This window comes from Myripristis murdjan, chromosome 8 (assembly GCF_902150065.1).
Source record: "Myripristis murdjan chromosome 8, fMyrMur1.1, whole genome shotgun sequence".
Classification (NCBI taxonomy): domain Eukaryota; kingdom Metazoa; phylum Chordata; class Actinopteri; order Holocentriformes; family Holocentridae; genus Myripristis; species Myripristis murdjan.
Genome location: NC_043987.1, coordinates 19,254,487 through 19,279,066, shown reverse-complemented (window position 1 = coordinate 19,279,066; position 24,580 = coordinate 19,254,487). Strand labels below are relative to the sequence as shown.

At 42.8% G+C, this 24,580-nt stretch overlaps 1 protein-coding gene across 2 annotated transcripts in view; it reads right to left on the bottom strand.

The window, feature by feature from the left end:
* Positions 1-9,572: 9,572 nt before the first annotated feature.
* Positions 9,573-24,580, bottom strand: part of cyth1a (cytohesin 1a) — a 47,944-nt gene continuing 32,936 nt past the window's right edge. Inside the window, exons 4-13 of one of the 2 annotated variants that reach the window (XM_030057084.1) lie at positions 23,503-23,569; positions 23,263-23,381; positions 21,966-22,046; positions 21,640-21,752; positions 19,945-20,093; positions 19,024-19,135; positions 14,275-14,351; positions 14,114-14,182; positions 12,627-12,781; positions 9,573-11,893 (exon numbers count right to left, since the gene is read on the bottom strand). In XM_030057084.1, coding sequence (XP_029912944.1) covers positions 11,815-11,893; positions 12,627-12,781; positions 14,114-14,182; positions 14,275-14,351; positions 19,024-19,135; positions 19,945-20,093; positions 21,640-21,752; positions 21,966-22,046; positions 23,263-23,381; positions 23,503-23,569 — 1,021 coding nt within the window. In that variant the 3' untranslated portion in view covers positions 9,573-11,814. Of the gene's footprint in view, positions 11,894-12,626; positions 12,782-14,113; positions 14,183-14,274; positions 14,354-19,022; positions 19,136-19,944; positions 20,094-21,639; positions 21,753-21,965; positions 22,047-23,262; positions 23,382-23,502; positions 23,570-24,580 lie in introns of both variants that reach the window. The other variant, XM_030057085.1, reaches the window with a different exon arrangement.

The window sequence follows — 24,580 nt, the reverse complement described above, 5'->3', positions numbered from 1 at the left end:
CTCTCTTTCTCCTTCTTTCTCTCTCTCCTTCTCTCTCTCTCTCTCTCTCCTTCTCTCTCTCTCCCTCCCCCTTCTCTCCTTCTCTATCTCTCTCTCCCTCTCTCTTTCTCTCTCTCTCTCACCCCCTTTCTCCTTCTCTCTCTCTCTCTCTCCCTCCCCCCCTCCTTCTCTATCTCTCTCTCCCTCTCTCTTTCTCTCTCTCTCTCACCCCCCTTTCTCCTTCTCTCTCTCTCTCTCTCCCTCCCCCCCTCCTTCTCTATCTCTCTCTCCCTCTCTCTTTCTCTCTCTCTCTCACCCCCCTTTCTCCTTCTCTCTCTCTCTCTCTCTCTCTCTCCTTCTCTCTCTCTCTCTCTCTCTTCTTCTCTCTCCCCCCTCTCTATCTCTCTCACCCCTCTCCCTCTCTCTCTCTCTCTGGGTTGCTGTGAATGTTGTTCTTTGTGAATTTCTGAGAACTACTGGAGGTGTCCACAGAACAAAACACACTACCACATCATGAATGTTTGTTTGTTTGTTTCTTATTTATTTACTGGTGGTGGGACAGTGGTAGCACATCTTTCAGTGTCATTCCACAAAGATAGTTAATTAATTTTCACAAACTCCCACACTCTGTCTGGGTTAAAATAATAATAATAATAATTTAAACGAGTGAGACTCAACAACAAACATTTTAAATTATGCCATGGCATGCAGCCAGCAGCTCTCTCAACAACAAGTTTTTTTTCTTTTTGCTTCTCAGGTTGATTACGTAACTCGAGTGTCACTACTGTACACGGAAGAACATTCTGTCCCATTTCCATTTTTTGTCTCCTTTATCACGTCGTAGGAAATGATAGCCAAGTATCAAGTGAAAAAAACAAAAACAAAACAAGGAACAAGGGCAAAACAATATATTAATACTGACAATCTCACAACACATGGACAAGGCCCTTTACTGTGAAGGTACTTCTAAACTTGTAGGAAAATTGAGATCATTGTTACAATTCATTATTTTGATATCTTGTGCAAAAATGTAGCTTTATGTCATCGAGTCTCATTTTATATTAACCATCAGACTCTTCATTTGAATCACTTATTGCAGATAGAGTGCAGTGCCTCTGTCAGTGCATGCTCATTTCTCTGGAACAGCGTGCAAGTGTGTGTGTGAGTGTGTGTGTGTGTGTGTGTGTGTGTGTGTGTGTGTGTGTGTGTGTGAAAGTAGAGAGTGTTAACATGCACCAGCAATGGGTGTTTCTACTTATGAAGCAAGAGGGTGGGCCTCCTGGTGTTGGCCGACGTGGATAATTTACACTCAATGATCCAAAAATGTGTTGAGCGTGAAATTTAGCAAATGCAATCCACCACGGCATGCCGGGCACATGCACCACTTAGCATTCCTTCCTCCATATCACATGAGGTCTATTTACGGCCTCGGGCATCATCACAGTCACAGCTGCCTGCTGGGAACAGCCGAGATCAGCAGTGTGTGATGTTTACTTATCATTCACAATCACACTGTCGTCTGCAATCAACTTTTTGTTTTGGCCGTCTTCTTGCTTTCAGTTCTCAGTTTGCTGTGGTGGTAAATATCTGCTCAGTTTTTTTTTCCTGTGGATTGTTTGAATCAGCTTTTTCCCCATTTTTGTGAAATTTCTCTTTGATTGCTTTTTTTTTTTTTTTTTTTTTTCTGGTAGGGAGCTCAGGAGCAGCTTCATATTACTCCAGGTGCATGGGCTGTGCAAAAACAAGTCTTGATAAAAGAGTCCAGCAGCAACACTGGGGTAAGAAAGTTCAAGCAGTTTATTAAGAAAAACAAAGGGTTTCAGCAAAGCCTTTTGCAGGGTTCTTCAGCTTTTTTTTTTTTTTTTTTTTAACAATCCGCCAGACATATAGACTACTAGATCTCAAAAACATGTCCATCTGTCTTAGCGCAGCTGTCGACTTTTGTCTCTTCTCAGTAGCCGATTTGAATTGCCAAGAATGCTGTGAAAGTGACTAGTTGCCTTTGTTTTGTGACATTGTGTCTGGCATTGTAGCGTTGACTCTGCCAGCAATTGCCCGGCACACTTCCCAACTAGCCGCATTTCTCCAGTATTTAAATTATCCGCCCCCCACTGCAAAATTGGCAATGACAAGGCAGGCGCCAGCTCTGTTGTTGTCAACTCTGAGAGGGAAGTACTTATTTGTTGAGTAGGGAAAAGCTTGTGATGTGCCAACAAGACAGATTGGAGAAAACTTGTTCACTTTGGGTTTTTTGTGTGACCTCCCACAGCCTGTTTTCTTTATTAGATTGTATTTTTTTTTCTGCATAAATAAATGAGTCAATAAGAGGAATGGAGAGTGCTATTGTTACAGGGAGCAATACTGGGAGAACCTGCGGGTCATTTACCAGCAGGGAACAATGATGTTTCATTTTAGCCTTGTGACAAGGAGGTGGGAGCTTCTCTGGGGCAATTATTGAGGCTGGCTTCTGGGGCCCGCTTCCCAAGTGACCAGCACTAGAATTTCAAAACATTTATTTCCAAATCGCACACAGCTGACACAATGTGGTAATACTTATTTTGACATTTGGTGCTTGCTTGTGAAAATGGACAAAGGAAACTTCTGTCTCACGCCGTCACCCTGTGCGCTTCTGTCAATTTGATTGCACAGTCATGGTGTTGAGGAAGCAGTTAAGACAGAGGAGAATGTCACAAACGTCATTAGGGCCCGGCTTCCAGTGTGTCATGACTTTCCAGCTTACGCCACATTGTGTTAGATGTGGTTGCTAGGCACATAATACCTTAACGTTTACTGGAAAGTTGCAGTTCCAAAATAAATGCCCTGTGAAATTAAGCTACATTTTCACAATTGAATGTTTCCGAAACACTGAAGGACAAACAGTGCTAATACCAGGTATTTGAGTTTGTTGACAGCGTCTCTGTGGAGCAACGGTGCACAGTCGCAGTCTCTCTCTCTCTCTCTTTTTAAGCGGGGGGGAGATTACGGACTTATCATCTCAAGCCAGGCGGCCCATAAAAGGTTAGAAAATTATTAAGCTATGAAATCATGTTATCAGATGATTCCAGGCGTAGACGTTTTAGTTTTAAGATGATTAACTAAACATGAGTCAGAACCAAACTGGAGGCACAGTAATAAACATGATGGAGGAAACCATTATGTCCCGGTTTACAGTCTATCCCTCTCTCTACAAATTTTTTAAATTATCACTTTCACTACTGAAATATAGCATGTGAGGTCATAGCTCTGTGATGGTCCATTATTCTGAATTGCGTCTGGAGAACGCACATCTGCTAAGTTTACAGAAAAGGCCAGCGGTCTGCTCGTGATGCATCAACTGCTGCATCAGATATTCTGATTGCATCATGGCAGATAATATGATTGATCTGACCCTGCCCACCTATCTCAGCTCGCTTGGCACTGCCGCCACCATCCGTTTATCAGGATCAAATGCTTGGAGACAAAGGAGCCAATGACATAATCAGGATCTTCAGAATGCACTTTGATTCCCACAAATCCCAGAAATAGCCGGTTGATGTCATTGGATGGATGGTAAATAATCTGTCTGCACTGTAATAGCAGTTTGGCAAAGGGACACTCTGCCGGTTAACCGAGAATACTCAAGGAAGGGTGCATGCATCCCAACGCATACACATGCAAGCGAGTGTGCATGCAATCATACAGTGTGCATGCATGCAAACACATGCACACACAAGTATGCACAGTATACAGAAAAAAGTATGCTGCCTTTGCAAATCATCTACACACACAGTGGTATAATGGTGTCTGAATAGATGAATATACTATTAAGTAGATGGGTAGGTCACTAAAGAAGAAATCAGTATACTCCTCTATGTATTTAAATGACTTTTTAGCTGATAGGTGGGTATTCTGTAAATTGCCAGAAAAAGAGTAGGATACTCTGTATACCTGTGTACAGCCTCCACTACACCACATGCATACACAGACCTGCAGGCTTAAACACACATACACACCCACACACACACCCTCTTTAACACAGTAGTAGTAACCTGATCCTGAGCTGTGCCAGTAAGCAGTGCCTGACATTTCCGATTTGGTTTAGTGTGTGCGTGCAAGGTTCACACACACCGGTGCTGTGGTTGCTGTACAGATAAGGGCACTGATAGCTGCCACTGATAGCTGCCTGGCAGGGGACGGGGACATCACACTGAATCGGAGGGAATTTACCTGGAATACACCCTGTAATTCTAGCAGGCCGAGACTTTGACTGCTCGTTATCCTTCGATGATAGCTTGCCCATTCCTACGTGCTCCACATTGTCTTTTAAGGGCCTGACTCAGCCGCAGATGTGGAGGAAACTACCCAGGATGCATCAGTCATCCAGAGGAAAGCTTTGATCCCAGTTATCCCCTCTATAAGAAAACGATTCCATATGTGTATGACTGTGTTTAGATGACCATGCACGAAATGGCTTGAATGGAGACACAATGACGGCATATCAGTGGACTGTAAACTAACTGTGCTGAATAGAGCTTCATGTTATTGGTGCAGGTGTTTTCCTGTTGCTCAGGAGCTCTATAGATGGAGTTACAACAATGCTCTTTTATCTTTGTGTTTTTCAGTATTCTGTATCTATAAAATGCATCCCTCCTCTCCAACTCTGCTCTCTTTGTGTAGTTATTATTCAGGGATATGAGTGCAATGGGTCCATTTTCCCCCTTGGCCCAGCATTGTAGATCTACAACTCCTACTCCTTTAAGGTCAGCGACCTCTGAAAACAGCGACCCAGTGTCCTCGAGAGGCCAAACAGAGAGAGGTCTTGTCTTTGCCTGGCTTTACAATAGTCCCACATGCAGTTCTACTCCTACAGCTCTCTGATGTGTATTCGGATAACGCCTTTCTCACAGAGGACCTCTATGGGAGTTCTTTACAGTTAGTGGCTCTCAACCTTTTTGGCCCATGTCCTCTTGGAACCAAGTGATGTCTGCTCCCGTAAACATTACAGATGTCCTTTATTTTCTGGGAGAAAAAAAAATGCAATACATATATATATATATATATATATATATATACATACATTTTTTTTTTTTTTTACTATCCATGAATCGTACCCAAAATCTGTGAGGATGAGAAGCCCTGCAGCGAGCTGGATCAGAGATCAGAGGGGAGCACTGAGGCTTTTCTCTCTTTTCTCTCTCTCTCTCTCTCTCTCTCTCTCTCCCTCTCTCTCTCCAAGGCATTTCCTTTTGTCCCCATCATACTGGGCACTCCATGCAGACAGGAAATTCTTCTGGAGCCGCTCCAAACCACGGCCTCCTTTTCCTTCTTTTCCCGGTCTTAGCTGGAACTCCAGGAAGGAGGGTACAGTCTGTCCAATCTTCAACATGGATGTAAATAAACAATCTGCCCATTCCAGAAATCTCTCCGGCTTGTCTCGTTGCCAGTGGTTCTCATGCGGGACTTTGCTTCCTTATTGTTATCGCCCTGCAAAATAAATTACAGGCCACGATCAGCATGAGATAACATAAGCTTAATGAAGAGATGAAGTTTAAAATCTCAAAAGCAATATGTACATTTTTGCACACTGCATTTAAGCTGCTGAGTGCTTCCCAGAATGAGAGCCACCCACACTTCAATGAATGTGCAGAAAATCCCACACTCACATTATCCCTCTGGGACAAACAACTGTGAACTTTCTGTCTTGTTCACACAGGCTTACAGAGGAACAAATCATGCAAAAGCTCTCTGGTAGAAAAATTAAAAACTCATGAAGGCCCCAGACGATGTTTTCTGTCTGCAACTCTCAGTATAGAGTTTATTAGAAATAAATGCTTGCAAAGACTTGTGATAGGGAGGCTACATCAGCTGTCACCCAAGAATGCCAGTAGCTTCACTTCATTATCTGTTGGATCATCTGTTATATGCTGCTTGGGACAAAAGACCTTGTCATGTGTATTGTTCCAAACTAGGCCATAAATCTAAGAATACTACTGTTTCCTTTGTTCGTTTTTATGTGCCAGAGCAAATGTATCATTTAACTTGGTGGCCAGCCAGGTAGAGTGTTGTACAACCGGTGTTCTAGGTCAGTGTGTGACTAACAACAAGACATCATTATGCTTTAACAGGAAAAAGTTACGATATTTCAGGAAAAGGTGGTTCTGGTGGAACTTTTTAACCTGAGCCAAGAGATAACATTTGAGTTTAGTGTGGTTAGATTAAATCAAAACTGTAAAAATGCAGGTTTGCGGGAAAACGCACAGCCTATCTAACCAATGTCATGTGAAACACAACTAATTCTGCAAATCATGCTGCGGAGAGTCCCCCTGCACTGAACACAAAGTTTAATTGTATTTGTCTTTAATTATACTTTGCGTTTATCCCATTTACGTTGTGGCCCTCTCAATAAACAGTTCACACATGATGCTATTGTGGTGTGTTTGTGTTTGCATGGTTGTGTGTGTCGGGCAGAAAGAGAAAGAGAGAGAGAGAGAGAGAGAAAAACTTTGTTGTGGCTGCTCCTTAACTCTCTTTCTCAGAAATCCTGCCCTGAGGATGAATTCAGTGTGTCTCAGTGGAGCAGAAGATTCCTGGAGAGATCTGAACAGGATTCAACAGCATCCTTCCTGTAAAACAACAAAGCAGATCAATGTCACACAATAACACTGTCAACACAGCGGCACTTGTCACTGATGCAGGCCTACAACAGTGTAAAATTTAAAAAGTATTTTACATTGCACTGTATTACTACTCATTGCCATGCATTGCAAAATGGTGAGTGGTCTTTTATCACACGGTGAGTATGAGCCCCAGTGGGCTCCAGCCTGTCTGTGTGTGTTGCGGCTGTTTTTATTAGTGCTATCATCAGAGCAGTTTTACTGGATGTGATATGTCATGTGATAAGTTTTCAGAATCTGCCTTGACAGCCTGTCTGTCAGTTATTGCAGCCAAAAGTTGTCCAAATCAAAGCTCACTAGTACATTTCTCAACTGCACGTTTCCAGTTGAAATTGGAGGGACCTGTTAAGGCAAATTCTGTGCAGCTGTGAAGCCGTTTGCATGAGACTGTCTGCCAGACTGTGCTGTGTTTGTACGCATGCTTGCGTGAGAGTGTGTGTGTGTGTGTGTGTGTACTGTGTATGTGCCTCTTTGTGTCTGAGATCCTCTGTCTGAGCCTCCGTCGTGGTGGGAGGGGGCCCAGCGTGCTCCCTACGAGTGAAGGCCCTTCTCATGCCAGCTGAGGTCAGGCCCGGGCACCGTGGGGTGCGCCCTGCTCTCACCGCGGTGGGCTGAGAGGCAGGGGGAGGCCTCCGCCGCTTCTGGGAAACGGCCTGGGCCTAATTGGAGCCTGACCGGCCTCACATGTCTCCACTTAGAGGAGCAGACGGAGGATTCTGCTGCTGGGCCTGTGAGAGCTGCTGCAGGCCCGGGCCTTTCCCCGTCACCAGCACATAACCACAGAGCACCCAGCAGGCCCGACATGAGAGCATGACTGTGTGTGGAGTGTGTGGTATGTTCAGTTCCACAACAGTCAGGTATGCTATGCAACACTATGATGTATTGTGCTGTAGAAATATTTTTCTTTTTTTTTTTTCTTTTTTTTTTTACCCTAACAGCTCCCTTCAAAGAGTGCAAGACATGCGAGGGGATTTTGCTGCAGCGATCTCTGTTGTGTACATGCACCCTTTTCTGCATTGCTCCCAAAGCCCTCTTAACTCGGTCAGGACTGATGAAATGTTTTTTCCCTATATCACATTCCCCCACTCGAGCAAACCTCACAACTAAAGAATCCTGCATGAACGCTGCCTTTTCAAGGGCCTGCGTAGCCACATTGTGGTGAGAAATATGAGAGGTGAAAAACAGACTAGATGGTACAAAAAAAAAGGAAAGAAAAAGAAAGAGCGAAAGAATCCCCTCCTGCCTCACCACAATACATTCTCTTTCTTTTTTTCTTGCTGTGGCAACATGCCTCTCATTTCCCATCAGTTAAGGTCACCTCCTTGGCGTGCTCTGTAATTCTCGAAAACGTCATTATCATCTTGTTTTACACCAGCAGTAAAAGAAAAACATGGGTTGAATGCATTTGTGTGAATATGATTATGGACTGTTTCTTATCCGCTTGATTGACTCATAATCCAGGCCAAAAACCCTGTCAGTCATTTAATTCATTTAATATCAGATTATATTGATTCCAAGATGGATTATTATTATAAACACAGGGCTGCCACACAATATGTCACTGTGTTTACAATTACCTGCTAAACATTAGCTAAGGATTTTTGCAGGTGTTACTCTACAAATGCAATGCATTAGTCTTATCTTTTACCGCAAAGGCTGGTGTGGCAACAAGTTCCCTGAAGGGAAGCATAGTAGAAAAATGCTTTTTGGTAATACGTGAGAGGTTAACCCAAATGGCTCTGACTGGCAGTCGTCTGTCTGACAAGCAGTGCAATATACAAGATGTTGTAAAACAGGATCGTTTTGGGAGCAAAAGTCTGCATATTGTTCCAACGTTAGGTCAAAAACATTTACCCACTGCTGCAAAAGTTGTCATCCCTGATTTATGTTGCAAGTAAAAACAATGGATGTTTTTGTGCGAAGTTCCTTAATGAGGGATTTATTGTCCCCACAGTAATGCAGGAGCACAATAGGGGCAAAACAAGCAGCACTTTCTTTCCACAGCAGGCAATTAAATGCATTTTTCATTGAGTCGTATGCTTAATAATATTTGAGCCAAGCTCTCTGTCAGTTTTTAGTGCATGCTGTCTGTCATAAGCTGTACAAACCTGAGAAACTGTGGGGTTGGGTTAAAAATGTAACATAAACTTCAGGATGTAAATGTGAGCTACCAGTGGATTCTCTGTTTCATTCTGGATGAGTTCATGTTGAGGGTTGGGTGAAACATGTCTGCCATCACACACTGCTGTACCATTTACTCCCTGCTGTTTCCAGCATGCCCATTCCATTGAGAAAAGTCATTTCTATTGATTCCTTTTCCAGGCATGATTTAATATGATACATATTCACTTGTACGTATCGACCCTTCCCAGTTGCCCCATCTGCTGTGTGCCATAAATACTCTAAAGGCGAGCTTAGGAAAAGTCATGAAGTGTGCTGCTGTAAATATAGATTGCTTTTAAACAGTGACTTTTTGTGACTGGGTAAATGGTGTTTGACTTCAGTAGTGCAAACTTATGTTGTGGTTGTCAGTTGTGTGCTGTAGCTGCAGCAAAGGCCCAGATTCAGTTGTAAGGCTGCCCCCCTGTGGAAGAGGTTTTCAGTATCAAAAGTCACATAGTGGGCTGGCTTCATGTGAACCCAGAAGTGAATCAGTGACTAATTGAAGACGACTGTAATTCAGCTTCAATTAAGCAAGCAGAAAAAACATAAAGTGAGCATAAAATCTTCCTCAGTGCAGCACTATTAACATTAGATTACATTTAGATGAACATTTACCAAACTCTGTGTCTAAGTTGAAGGCACTCAAGGGAGTCCTTATCACACACTGCCACCTGCTGGAGAAATTGATTACATACACTCTATGACAAAAAGTTAAACTGACTAACAATCCTAACTGATCAACAGTGTGCTACATGTAAGACAGAATCACAACTAGTGTTTGTGACAAATTTGTCTTTTATTACAGCTTGATTACATGGCAATGATAGAAACCTGAAATCAAACATTATGGAACAGGAAAAGGTAAAGAATAATGGCACAACTAATATGATACTGAACTCAAAAATGTCATAAAATGGAGACAAATACCCACTATACACTTAAGTATATACACAACTTCGATAAATAAACCAATACTGTCTAGAATTATGATTGTTTTGCATTTTGCCATATCTCTCTAGGATTAGTGCGTTGAGAGGAGCAGAAAGGAAACACAACGGGCAGGGAGCGAGTGTGATGAACAGCAGGCACTGACGATATGAGAGACAACTGAGACTGCATGTGCACTGTTGTACATAAGCGTATAGTTGTGCTTTCGCAAAACAAAACTTTGAACGTGACAAGATGATGCATCACTAATTGGCACCCTCTGCGTAGCGAAACAACCATCCTGCCCTGGATCTTTTGGTTCACCATGCTGTACATTCCTGATACAAAAAGTAGCTTTGTATTGTTTCACATCAGACTTTGGCTCCTGAGACACTCACAAACCATACATTTCAGGCAGTAGCTGAAACAAACAACACAACATTGGTGATTTATTTTAAAGCTTCCGCAATAATGTGTAATATGTCGCATGTAGAAGAGCCTGAAGCACATTAAACAATGCATATTTTTTTTTTAAAGTTAAAGAGCAATTTCCAAGTACAGTATTGAACAATCTTAATGAGGTTGGGCTGGGGGTAGAAAATGAAATGTGAATTTACTCTAACATTAAATAATGTAGTTACCCCTCTACACAGAGACAGTATTATTTAGAGGTAACTTACCATAGGAAAAAAAATGTCAAACACAGCTTGACTGAGAGAGAATATTTTGTGAATTATTGTAGCTAACCAGCAGCGTTTTCCATCACATTTCATCTGGAGTGCCAGGCAGAGTTTGTGTTGCAGTAAAGTAACTTTTCTGATAATTAAACAGAATTTTGTATGATACAGTATTTGAAACTATGTGTGTGTTTCAGACAATAGTAGGAGAGGTGAAATGAGAGAAATTTATGACAAGAGAAAATAAAGACAAACAGGTTGTTTTCCAGACATCTTTAAGCCCCCCTGTGAGACTCTGAATCGAGGCCTAGGGTGACAGACACATGTCATTTCAAAAGACATAATTAATCCCCAGGACGCATCTCCAGGGCCTTCAGGAAATGAACAGTGAGAGCCGTATCCAAAGCTGAAGCTCTGTCCAAACAACCACGGATCAGAGTGCCTCACCTGCAGCAATAAGTCCCCAAAACTGTGGTTAAACATTTACAATTACAGTTGAGTTTGGGAAACAAACAAGGCTTTCATTCCTCACATGGTTGTCAGAGTGTACAGGGTCCACATCTTTCCTGACGCAGGACAGGACTCTCTATCCTGGCGCAACATTGTGACAATCTCCTGAGTGGCGACTTTTTTTTTTTTTTTTTTTTTGACAGAAACTTTTTGTTTTCATTTTTCTATAAAATCACAAACAGTTGGCAAATTACCCCCCTATCTCCTTTTCCCAAAAACCCTACCTCCCACCCCCCACCCTGCAGTTTTCATCACAAGATCATTTTTTTTAAAAAAGCAAACAAAAAGACTCGAGAGAGGAATCCACAGTAAAAGCTGTAAAAATAGACACGTCTTGCCCAAACATATTAAAGCACGCCAGAAAAGGTCACTACTTTTACTCTCAGAAAGCTACGAATATTTTGGTCGGGGTGCCACGCTCGGTCAGACCTGCTGAGTTTAAACGATGTGCGCAAGGGTGACTGCGAGAGTGTGTGCATGTTGTGTGTGTGTGTGTGTGTGTGTGTGTGTATGCATGTGTGTAATGTATACAGGGTTTGTGTTTGGTAAAGCATGAGGAAAAAGGCTCTCGCTGAAGGGGATTTCACTGGGGGGGGACAGTGAGACTCCCTTCTGCCTCATACACACACAAGTACACACAAAGCTGAGAGAGAGAGTGAACATTCGGACAGGAGGTTGGGAAGGCTTTGGCCCTGACTCTATCTAGAAACCCCAGCATGCTTCCTGTTTTGTGGCCAATAGAGTCCCAAAGCCAGAGCGAGTTATCCTAGAGAAATCCCCCGGAGAGGCCCGAGGCAGGCTGCAGCCCCGGCGTCTGCAGCGGCCGCGACAGGGCGAGCAGATTCCCAGTCCCTCCCCCTCCCCCCCCAGTCTGTCAAGTGCAATGTGGGGCACAATGAGCAGCTCTAGTGCCTCTTCATGGACGACACCTTCTTCTTCCTGGCTGCCAGCATCTCGTAGAAGGGGTCCCTGCTGATGGCAGCTCTGTGGGAGCAAATGACAAATAACATCAAGTCCAAATGCACTATACCATAGACTTTACACTGAGTTAAAAACCTACTACCGTCCGGGACTTGAGCTCAGTGTGAATGGGTTAACCCAGCAGTTTAGTCCCTAGCAGCCCCTGGAGACTATCGGCTTCAGCTCCTATTGGTGACGTGTTACGGCTGGTGCTCACGACGGTGTCCACAGTGCAAATCTCAGAAAGACACAATTATGGTGATCAAATTAGAGCTCCGTAACCGTGCCGTGCCGTGAGCACCGTGAAGGCTAAATGGAGAATAATCCAGCAACAGGTCACCTGGTAATTTGCAAACCATGTGGATGCAATGATACAGGACATGCTCCACAATTTAAGCAGGCAATCTTAACCTCAGTATAACTTTAACCTCATTTGGATTGGACTGACTTGTGTTTATAGTGTCGTTATAATGAAAGACCAACAGTGTGAAGACTGTCACATCAGTTAACCGAGGGGTGAAATATGCATTAAGGTGTGTCTGCTTACATAAACAGTGTCACTTATTTTGTAGCAAGTAGTCACACAGTTAAATAAAAAAAAAAAAAAAATCAAATCAATGTGTTTGGTGTAAAAGTGATATTACTAAAATTCATTACTATTTTTTCTAAGCATGCAAAGTACTGTGCTCAGTGTCATTCTCCTTGTTGAGTCCCTGTTGTGTGGAACTGACTGAAAAAGTAAAGGAGGAATGCTCACTTGATGCTGTTCATCCATTCGTCTTTCTCCTCGGTGGTGGGGGCGGAGATGCGGTAGAAGGTGTGGTTGCCCTCTACAACACGCCCGTCTGCCTCGGTCTTACACGCCTTTATCACCTGGTCCTTGTTGTCGGGAATGAAGAGCTCAAAGCAGTTCTGCAGATAGTGGAGATGAGGCAGGTGGAGAAATCAAACAGTGTTTTGACTGCAGATGAACAAACTGTTTCAGCGCATCAGTGCGTCCTTTGCCCAATAAGGTTCTACCGCACAAGTGAGCTAATCAGTGTATGTTACAGGCAGTGCACATTGTGGATAAGAGCATGTTAGCTATTTAACTACCAAATCAAAACTAATGTTTTAAAAAAAAAACATTAAATGTGTTTTCCACACCTATTAATACTGTGTAAACCACCATAACCACTGCACACTGAAGTACCTTTACTATAACTTAATTAGGAGTGAACAAGCATGTGGCGGTTTATTTTTGTCTTTGAACTGAGATGTTCCTGCGACTGACCAGCACCTGATCACAAACACTGGCTGTGCACGGGGAGTTATGCTCACTGTTAAAGTGTATGTAGTGTTTTAGTGTCAATAGTACTGACACAACCTCATCCCCTACTCTTTTACACTGTATTTTCATTCTAATATGGCTTAAGCCTGATGGTAATTTAGCTTTTTGTTTAAATACACAAAACACTTAAGAGTTGCAGTCACATTTACAAGACCGTAAATCAAAATATGAGCACATAATCCTTCCAGTGTGTCGACTGTTACACCAGGACATCTCATATCGCTCCTCTGATTTGAAATTAGTATTCTGTTGGGCTGGCTTGCTGTCCACTTGAAGGCTAAAAGCCAATGCTGCACTTGTACCTCAATCTAATGTAGCATATAGAGTTAAATACTTGAAACATAAAGTTTCTGTATATTGAGGTTTATTAAAATAATAATAATAATAATTAAAGTAGCGAGTGCTGAATGGGATTTTCTGTATTTGTTATGATATCAAACCAGCTGTCGAGAATTGTGGAATTTCTCTGTTATTGGTGATATCCTGCTGTAATCAACATGCTATATTAAACATGACCAATAATGCTAACGATATTCATAACATGAATGTATATGTTAGCAAATACTTCTATGTCAGCGTACGTTTCTTCGCAGAAAACAGATATCAAGCGTAAACTCAAGCTGTAGCACTGTCAAGAAAATCACATTGTTCCAAAATTTCATCGGATAAGATAGAGTCTGTGGTAAATATGAAGTTTCTATCCCGTTTGGTTACTGACTTAGTGTGTTCACAAGAACATGTCTTGCATGTCATGCACCATAGTGGCAAAATGTAAAAAGAACAACAGTAATCGTTCATTACAAATGAACATGAGCTGTGACATGTGGAGTAAAGAAAAAAAAAAAAAAAAGATTGCCTAGCTCTGCTTCAAGTGTATGTTATCAAAGTGAGCCAACAGAGGGGGCTGTGCTTACAGGCTTCTTATCCTCCACCTCCCTGATGCTCAGGTTTTCCAACGGGATGATTCCTCTGGGCTCTTTGTCCTGTGCAAGAAGAAAACAGGCAAAGTCAATGTAGATAATGCCAGAGAATAATGCAGTGCTACACAACAGAAAAACAGCACTGCTGTACTCACTGTGGTGTATTCAAAGTAGTAGAGACAGTTGTCTGTGAGGATGAACCATCTCCTCTTCCAGGTTTTTACGCGTCCCCCTGTGGAGCAAACACCCAGCGTCAGACACGTTCAGTGGAAGGAGAGAGAGAGAGAGAGAGAGAGAGAGAGAGAGAGAGAGAGAGAGAGAGAGAGAGGGAGAGGAGAGAGAGAGAGAGAGAGAGAGAGAGAGAGAGAGGGAGAGAGAGAGGAGCACCGGACAGCGGAGGGCAGAGCAGCGGACAGGCAGACAGATGTATGGGCAGACAGACAGATGACGGCTTCAGAAGACTCCCTTCCCCAGCAAATCCCGCTCTTTGCCCCAATTCAGCACTGCACCACATCAGACCATGCGCTTAACATCACCACAACTGCATAGCCTTCAGATGGCCGTGACTTTTGCTTTCTTTCAACTCTATTCTGCTTTTCCTCTTACTTCCTGACTGACAAGACTGTGTTTTATTAAGACAATGCTACTTCATTTCATCTATCTGAACGTCCTGTTTTGTCAGCTAATTCTGAGGATCAAAGAAATTGCCACAATAAAAAACACCTTAATAGATGCTGACCCCTTAAAGGAAGTAATCCCAGAAGCCTGATGGATACCCTATCACGGCTTAAGTGGAGATGTCTCGCTAAATACCTAGGTGTGTCTGGAAACTGAGCGCTTTCTCCACTCTGCTCTGGGTCTCTTTCCTTAGTTGCTGACTCAGAGGAACAACTGTCTCATTCAAGGCAGTGAGGCATGGCAAGATCAATAGCCGGGATATGGAGCTACTTGCTTTGCACTCGGTGAACTTAAGGCACCGCCACACAAATGAAGTTGCTAGCAGGCATTTTATAGACGTGGAAAACAATCAGATTACTATCCTTGGGGTGAATTTGGGAACCTAGGAGTGACTGAGAGGTCTTTTCACAGACCAGGCTGAAATCCTCGCCTCTTTCATGCCCGGTGGGAGCTCCCTGGTTAAGTCGGTGCTCACTGATCTGTGGAGGACCTCTGACCCCCTTTGTCACCCCCACTTCCTGTGAAGGGAAACCTGATCACAGTAGCAGATGGCAGCCTCACACTGGGAGGATGAGATGCCGACAGAGGAAGTCGAGTGCCTGGAGCTACGCTCAGCTATACCATGGGCATCTCAGACTAGAATTTCCTGTTTTGACTGCATTAGGTAGCTTCTAAAAGTATGAATGCAATGAAAGTAATATAGGATCAGCATTCAATAAGTGGGGGAACAGGTATGCATGTCATAATGCATAATCTAACCTAAGGCATAATGACCTAAGGCACATCTAGAGCGAGCTATGCCACCACCACCAGTGTTAGTAAAAAGCTGCATCTAGGAAACCCATCTACCATGACAGAAAAACAGAGCCAAATGGCTTGACAATACCACACAAACATCCTGAGAGATTTAAAGAAAAGGCATAGAAACAGCACACTTGTATCATCATATAACAGCATTAGCACTGTATATGATAGCCCGTCATATCGCAGAGGTCATGACAGGCCACAGAGTTCAAACAGTCTATGTTCAACACACAGTGTTATCATCTACAGACACCATCGATACTTTTTAAGCCCCTCCCCGCGTCTCTTGACTCTTCAGCGTGTCGGAACGAAAAAGCAGACGGCAGACACACAGACATAATGGCAGAATCACACAGCTGATGAAGAGTGTTGACTGGGCTGGTGTTTGGATTGTGATCGGTTGATGGTCACGTCAGTTCCTGTCACTCAAAGAAAAGAGAGATGGCCTCCTCCCTTACAAAAATGTCCAGGAGGAGGGGAGGTGTCCCAGGAGATTTTTGTAGGGGTCTGGAGGATGTTGGGCTGGACTGGAGTGCAGTGGAGGAGGAACTCACCCATGCAAGGGGGGGATTGTAGAGGGCTGGGCAAGCGGGAGCAGGTCAACTTATAGATAACAACCATTCCCTGATAGGTTTATAAGCCCCCTGGAGGGTTTCTTCTTTCTTTCTTTCCCCACCGAATCTGACCACAGATTCAGCAATTTGTCACATTCAGTTGCCAATTTTTGTACAGATGAATGCGTCTAATTTCAGTAAACAAAGACATTCTATTGTCTTGTTTTCATTTACACATAAAAGGTGATTAAGCTGCCATTCCTTAAATTACAGGAATGGACGGCCAAAGCTCTAATTTCATGCCCTTCAAACTGTATAGTAGGCACTCGTGAATTAAATGATTTCAGCCCCTGACTCCCGTTCACAACGCCTCTCACACACTCCTTTGCTTTTGCTTCTCCTCACAGCAGTTCGCTCCAGTCTGGCCTAGCATCACACCAGGCCACAGCCACACCATTACCCCTCAGATCCATATACAGCATGAGATAAGGAGAGCAGAGCCATTTTGGTGAAAAGGTGCAGTATTCCCTTTCCACACAAACAGAGAGCAAACAACAACAGCAACTCATTTCATTGGAGCCAATTAGATAATAAGAAATAAAATAGTTGAATGATCAATCCGGACAGTTAAGCAAAGTCTTTTGTTGTGCTCACTGTGTGGAAGTAAAGGCATAATGCAGCTTCCAAAAAAAAAAAAAAAAAAAAAAAAAAAAAAAAACAGATCAAAGAGACTGACCACCGCAGCGTACACAGAGAAGGTCAAACTGCTCACTAGAGTGGCCACAAAGCAAAAACCTGGCATCAGCTCCCTGAGCCGAGCCCACGGGGTGACAAACACACCCAGCGATCGCCCGGCAACCCACAGAGATAAAAGAGCAGCACGTGGACAAACCACCAGCTCGATGAGAGACCAAACAAGACAAGCAAACATTTAAATTTAAATGAGACTAAGTCGATGGAGAGACAAAACAAAAACAGAATAAAAGAAACAAAAGATCCTGTACGAAAGTAAATAACTGAGAAAGATAACAAAAGCATGGCGGACCACCAAAAGCACCTGAGAGCTGAGAGATGGACTAGTGTTGGGAAGAGCAGGTGTACATACCTCCTGAGGAAAGACAACAGCCAAAATCATGGGAACAAACAAACAAACGAGGAGGAAAAGAAAACAAAACAAAAAAATCAAATTAAATGATAAGGAATTATAGCACCACAATCCCAAATGTGTTGCCAAGGGGGCTTTGATGCACTGCTTTACAGCTTTGGCAAAGAACACAACTCAGGACGGACAGGCTAATTTTAGAAGCCTGTGTTATGACTCCAATTTGTACTGTTTCAGCTGATTTTTGTGTATCTGCTGTTTCAAATTTACTCCACAAGGGGGGGCTCTGCTCAATCTGGAAATTTAGCCTTGCCAGGTGCAGAAGTTACTGTAAAGCACTACATGAGGTATTGCCTCCACTTGGGTCCATTCATGTTACTTCCAATTATTTACCTCCCACCCTGATTATTACACTCAAATCTGCCAGCATCGAGTCACTGGAGAGAGAGTGATTATGTGCTTCCTTGGTGGAGCGGTTGTAAAGATTCACAGTGATTGGAAGTTTTCATTTCCATTTCATACATCGGTGCTTTTGTTAAATTCATTGTGAATCTGTACAAACAGAGAGACACCTTAGAAGGAAACAGAGCATGGTGAGTTGGGGAGTCCAGGGGTGTGCATTTCTGCAAGAGGACTGATTGTGACCAGAAAAATTACCAACTGAAATACCATAAATAATTTACTATGATACAAGGACAAGAGGTGTGTGTGTGTGTGTGTGTGTGTGTGTGTGTGTGTGTGTGTGTGTGTGTGTGTGTGTGAGGGTCAGAAATTAGCAGGTATATGGGGCAAAAATGTCTTTGAAAATTCATTCCATAGTCCATAAATTAAACCAAAAACTACGTGGTCAAAAGATGCCCCTGATACTTTGAGGACTATTGCATCTCACTCTATGTGCACAGCTTGAAGTATAAAAAAACAGAAAAAATTGGCAAAATACAGTCAGCAACAGAAAAAAAAGACAAAAACAAAAAAACAAAAAAAAAAACAAAGCTGACTCCACTCAAAACACTGCATCAACAAAAAAATCAATCAAATAAATAAATAAAAACTTCAATAAGTGAGGGGTGGAAGATGGACTGCTTGAGGGCAGAGTGAGGAAAAAGACATCATCCTCTTCTGTAAACTGCCATGAGTTTTAAGCAGCAGGACAGAAGTTAAAGCAAATCTTAGTGGCACAAATGGAGTGAATATTGGTCAATATGCACTGCAAATTTATTATTCTAATAACTACAAAACCCAAATGTAAAAAAAAAAATCAAGAGGGGAAAAAAATCTCTGATACAAAAGTTATTTTTTTTACCTCCATGTGTGCATGTGCATTTGTGCATGTTTACTGGTTTTTACATACATCTTGTAGCAATGCATGTCAGTGTGTCTGCGTATGTCCATGTGAGTGAGAGTGTATGAATATGCCAAGTGTTAAATAATTCAAAGAGCTCCACATGTGGTGGTCTGATCTCAAGTCCGCATTCATAATACATTACAGTGAGCAGAGATGTCTTCAGATGCTTTGAGTCGTGTGTACACACACCTATACACACACACACTTTCACACTTTTACACATTGACACATAAGCATAAACTTGCACACACACTGCTACCCTCAGGGAGACACTTTGTGTAGGCTGATTCTCAACCTTGAATAATCCACCAAAATCTGTAGGCATGAAGACATACCGCTACACTGATGAGAACGCTACCGTTTTGAAAATTCAACATGTGCACACTGTAACTGGGCGTGCATTATTTCTAGCATCACTCACCCAGTTTGAGCAGCCAGCCTTCTCTGTCTGGGTTGAAGAAAGTGTGCGTGAGGTCGTTGCCGTCATCCTCCGGGATTTTGAACGGCTCGTTCTTGATGCTCTCATACAGGTTCTGTGGAGAGGAGAGTGAGAGCGTGAATACAGAGCGGGTCTGAGATTGCCCAAGTGTGTGGGGTGGAGGCAGTGGTCAGGGGTCTACAAGGGTGAGGAGACAGGTAGGTTCAGAGGGTTGCAAAAGATGAAGAAGGTGAGAGAGATGGAGTGAGAGCAGAAGTAGGGAGGAGGAACGGTGAAGAAACCACCACGATTTCTACACTTATGTGCCAATTAAATTTCAAAACCTTTTCATGACTTGTCCAACTACATATCATATTTCCATGACTATTTCTATGTACAGTGTTATGAGTAAAGTCTCTTGACTGATTCACCGGTTTCCTCAAATGATATAATATAAATAGTGTTTTTAGACGTGAAACAATTAGTTGTTTCTTTTTACTTGCATTTCTCCATCTCATATTGTTCCATAACGAAAACTTTTTTTTTTTTTTAGGTGTTTTCTTTTTCTAGCTGCTCATCAGACTAAAGATTCATGTTGAAGACATCACTTTGGACTGCAATAGGTTGTCTAAGCATCTGTCAGTATTTTTAATATTTCATAGTTGAAATAATTAATTCATAAATCAAAAACTAAAAAACTACCTCGTGATGTTCAAGCTCCACTTGTCAAGATTACCATCATTATTAAAAATGTCTGACTTTTCCAAAACTTTTCTGATATTTCATCATTTTTCAAAGCATTTCTAGGCCTGAGAAACATATTTTCAAATTCCAAGACTTTTCCAGGATTTTCATGACTGTAGAGACCCTTGATCACACACAAGGAGGGAAATGACAGAACTGGATTTAGGGAGGCCTACCCACCCTGAGCAGGTCTTCGGGCAAGTCTCCGCCGTCGTTGATGCCTCTGTTCATGGAGATGAAGCGCTCCACTGTGGGCTTGTCCTTCACATTCGGGTTGTGAAGGCTGGTGTTCAGCATGATGATGGCGAACGACAAGATGTAACAGGTGTCTGTAATGCACACACATCAACAAAAACACACACGCACACACACACACACACCACATTGTCACACCTCTACCCACAAAATGCTAGTGCTTCGTTCACACTTATAACAAATGAGAGGGAGATGAGCTTTGCGAGATTAGCAATCAGTGAAGTGTCAGCTGCTGTTTACTGTAAAAATGCAAAACGTCACCCATGTATAATGTAGTGTTTAAATATGAATGTAAATTAGCTGCACTTTGGGGACCAAAGCCAGACTGAGGGAGGGACAGTCACCCGAAGCTTCGTTAGTGAGGAGAGTGAGAGCGGAGTGAAAGGTTGTGTGTGGGCAGCTAAGTACGCATGTGTTCCTCTGTGTGCAAGTGCTTGTGTGTGTGTGTGTGTGTGTGTGTGTGTGTGTGTTTTTGAGTGTGTGTATATACACTTAAAGACATGTGGTCGGTGCCATGGCTGACACAGCAGCACTTTATCAGGCCTGTTAGGCTGCTGAGAAAGCCAATGCATTATTCACATCCATCTGCATCCATGTTAGAAGCAGTCGTCTGCCACAGACATAATGTCGCAGTTGAAAAACCAGACATGCTTGTACACACACACACACACACACACCCACATCACCTGAGCGGACTCTGTCTGTTAAATAAAGCAGTGGGGGTAGAGGCTTTAGCACATGCCAACAGATTCTCGATGTAATATCAAAGACGCTGCATAAAAAAACTGCAGAGGCTCCATGTGACGGGCTTCCTGCTTCAGAAACAGCAATGTATACAGTATTCACTACTGTTTCTTGATCATAGAGAAGAAGGGTTTTCAAAGTTTTACAAGCTCTGGACCCCCAAGCTGACTTTCATTAAACGGTGGACTTCCAATTTAAGGTGATTTTGACACAGAGACCTTGATAATAAAAGCATGTTTTGGTTTATGTTAAAGACAGACTATGCAGTTTGAAATAAAAGGGCATAACACTTTGCGCTTACTATTGTTAAGGATGAGGCTGAAGAAGGGTAAAATCCCTCAGGTTCACGTGAAGACTAATAACCCAAAGAATTAATCTAACACTTTTAAATGCCTGTCTTGAATCTGATTTTTTATGTCAAAATTACCCAAAAATATAAACAACTGAGACTTGAAAAGCTCTTTTATTTTGAGTTATGATGGGGAAAAAAAACCTGTCTATTCTTTGCCGAGGACCTCCCATTGGAAGCCCCTGAAGGAGCCCTGCAGGTCCCTGGAAACTGAAATGAACTGATAAAGAATACTTAATGTGTAGGTGCCTAAAAATGCACACAATGGTTAACAACTGTGTATGTGTTTTAAAAGTCCCAGGTCATGAATATGGTTTAGATTTCCCATTAAAAAAAAAAAAAAAAAAATGGTAGTTCACCAACATTTTCTCAAGACAAATCTTCAGGTTATTTCCCACCTCAGTTTCACTGCTGGCACAGTAATTTCACTTGGTCTTTTTAGGTCAGCATGGATAGTCAAAATGAATGGTAATCTTGAGCAGCACATCTTTGACACCCGTGGGTCAAAGCCAGCATGACGGCCCTACCTGTGGACTGGAAAACCCCAGGGTTGCATTGGCAATAGCGCTGGGCGAAGGCTTCCATCATGCGGTCGATTTTCTGGGCTTCACCTGGAAGCCGGAAACTCCACAGGAACTGTCTGTTAAGGGACACAGTTCGGGACAGTCAGCCATACATACACTACCACTTTAAAAACATGAATTCTGTTGGCACAAGACTGTAACTGATTGTTGTTTCTCTGTGAAGTGCAAATGAGGTGGCATTTATGATAAAGAGATAGCATTGGGCTAACAGGATTAACAGGAATGTAGCCAGGTAAGTATGGTAGAGCTGATGGTGCAGGTTGTCTTACCTTAGGGCCTGAACCAGGTTGAGATCTGTGAATTCATGAAGCTCCACAAAGGCGTGGAGGACTTGGATATTGAACTCATCTCTAAAGGAGACGAAATGGTTTCTCTTGAGTGAATTTTCAAATTACATTTTTCAAAACTCATCCAGTGTACTCATCATCATCATCATCATTTTTAATTATAACACTGAAGTATAGAGACAGGCAAGAAACATAAAAGTAAATGTAGTATATGGTCATGCTTTTCAGGCAAGCTGCTCCAAACTCTAGGAAAAAGCCCAATTCTTTCTGCACTGTAATCTAAACCTTAAAGAAGCTAATAAAGGTCCGCTCAACAGCTGCAGGTGATCTGACCTGCCTGAAGACCGCAGGATGTGATCAGGCTCATATAGGGTTAAAAGATCACACTCAGCATCCATCATCTGATCTCAATCATGACATCACTCCAGACCCTCATGCCCTTCAGAGTTAATGATATGTCCTTTGGGATCATGGGATGACTCCAAGTAGCTCTCATTGGCAGGGTCATATCCAGTCACTGACATCCCAAGTGGGCAAGCGACCAATTACATCTCAAGGATCTCCTGCTCCTCCAACCCCCCCTCACAGAATCAGAAACACATGGAGACCCTGATAACAATCAAACAGAGAGCATCCATCAAGTGCTCTGCCTGCGCTCCATTTCCTGGTTTGACCTTGTCAACCACACCCAGACTGTAACACTGCCTGCAATATATTCCCTGAGCGGTCCATACACCACGATATTACTGGGCCTTCTCTGTATTGTGTGTTCCGTCTGAAAAGATAGTTATCTCCTCACCACTCGATCTTTAATTGCCTCCTAACACAGGCATTCCAGTATTGTGAGACTCTTAATCACGTTACTTATGGATGGAAAATCAAAGACAGATGGAGGCTACTGAGTAATGGGCATTGTCTTCAGAGGATAGTCTAAATGTGGGACCAATAAACTATGTTTGGGAAAGGATGGGTGTGTGCCTGACCGACAGGAAGCAGAGCAATATGGAAACTATGCGATCTGGAAAAGGGTCATCACTCTGACGCGTTTGTCAACCACGAAGTCGGACCCATACCTACTACAGTTATGCATATGAGAAACACTCACAAATGGCAGTGTGAGAGAGAGAGAGAGAGAGAGAGAGAGAGAGAGAGAGAGAGAGAGAGAGAGAGAGAGAGAGAGAGAGAGAGAGAGAGAGAGAGAGAGAGAGAGAGAGAGAGAGAGAGAGAGAGAGAGAGAGAGAGAGAGAGAGAGAATGAGTCATGATATCATCATCCTGACCTCTCTCCAAGGTAATCTCCAATGGCTGTCTTGTTGAGGCCCTCTCCCTTGTAGAGGAACTGAGCAATGTCATCGCTGGTATTCTTCAGCAAGTCATTCTCAATCAGGAACTGGATTCCCTGTGAGAGAGAGAGGGAGAGGGAGAAAGAAAGAGAGAGAGAGAGTGCCCCAGGTTATATTCTGCTTAGGCTAATATGAAGCCACAATCCACATCAGGAGAAGCAAGACTGTTACTTTTACCTTTTTGGGGTCCATGTTGAATTTCTTTCGGCCCATGGCCACCTGTTTATTCCTCTGCATATTTTTCCTGGAACATCAAAATCATTGTTAGGGGTTTTTAGAGGCTTTTTTCCCCCCACCACAAAACAAACATTTTGCCACTTCTTTGGAACTAAAAAAACAGGAACTTTGGTTATTCCATTCACCGAGGGTCTAGTTCCAGTTCCAGTTGATTTTTTGGTCCCTGCTCGCAATGTAGAAGTAAAAGGAGCCAACAGGACTCTGATGGGCATTACTACTGCACCATTTATAACTGTAGCAACTGAAGGTGAGAGGTGGTAGCCACAATGTTTAAATATGTAAATCAATCAAATAAATAGTCCATCATCTAACCCTTTCAACAAAACATTCAACTATTACAATAAATCAATTCAACTTAATTTCCTGAATTTATCTTTTCCATTAATTCCATTAGTATTTCTCATTCACTTGTCAGTGGACTTTTTCTTCCTATTGGCTACCGATGACAAAGCGTTGATAAAGAGCCTAACATCATGCATATGGGAAAGGCTCATTTCTCAGGCCTTGAGTTACTCAGGGGTCAGAGTGCATCCTCCTTCTCCGCCATCACCATGGTTACATCACTATCCCCAGCCAGCAAAAGGTCACCACTTCTTCCCACTGATTCACTCTGCATAGCATTCCTTTGGCTTTTGTCTGCCGAGCTCAACCACGGCTAACCAGATGCTCATATGGAGGTGAGCACTTTTTGCAATCAGCCACAGACTGATTGCTATCGTGTGCAGTTGTCGATAAATGCATCACAGGAACAACTATGATCGCAAGACAGTACTGCGAGCCTTAATGGGTTTGAGAACTAAGTGAAAGTGCTTTAGGAATATTCTGGAGATGATGGGATCCCTATCCACTTGAGCAGATCCTAGCCATGCACCCCAGACCCCTCCCTCTCTTGGGACGGTACATTGTCTGCTCCTGCTCATGCAACCACTGCATTATTCAGTGAGGCCTCCCATCATAGTGGGGGTGTGACTGATGAAACATTTAAACTGCCTTAAAAGCATGGACAATTTAGGGGAGT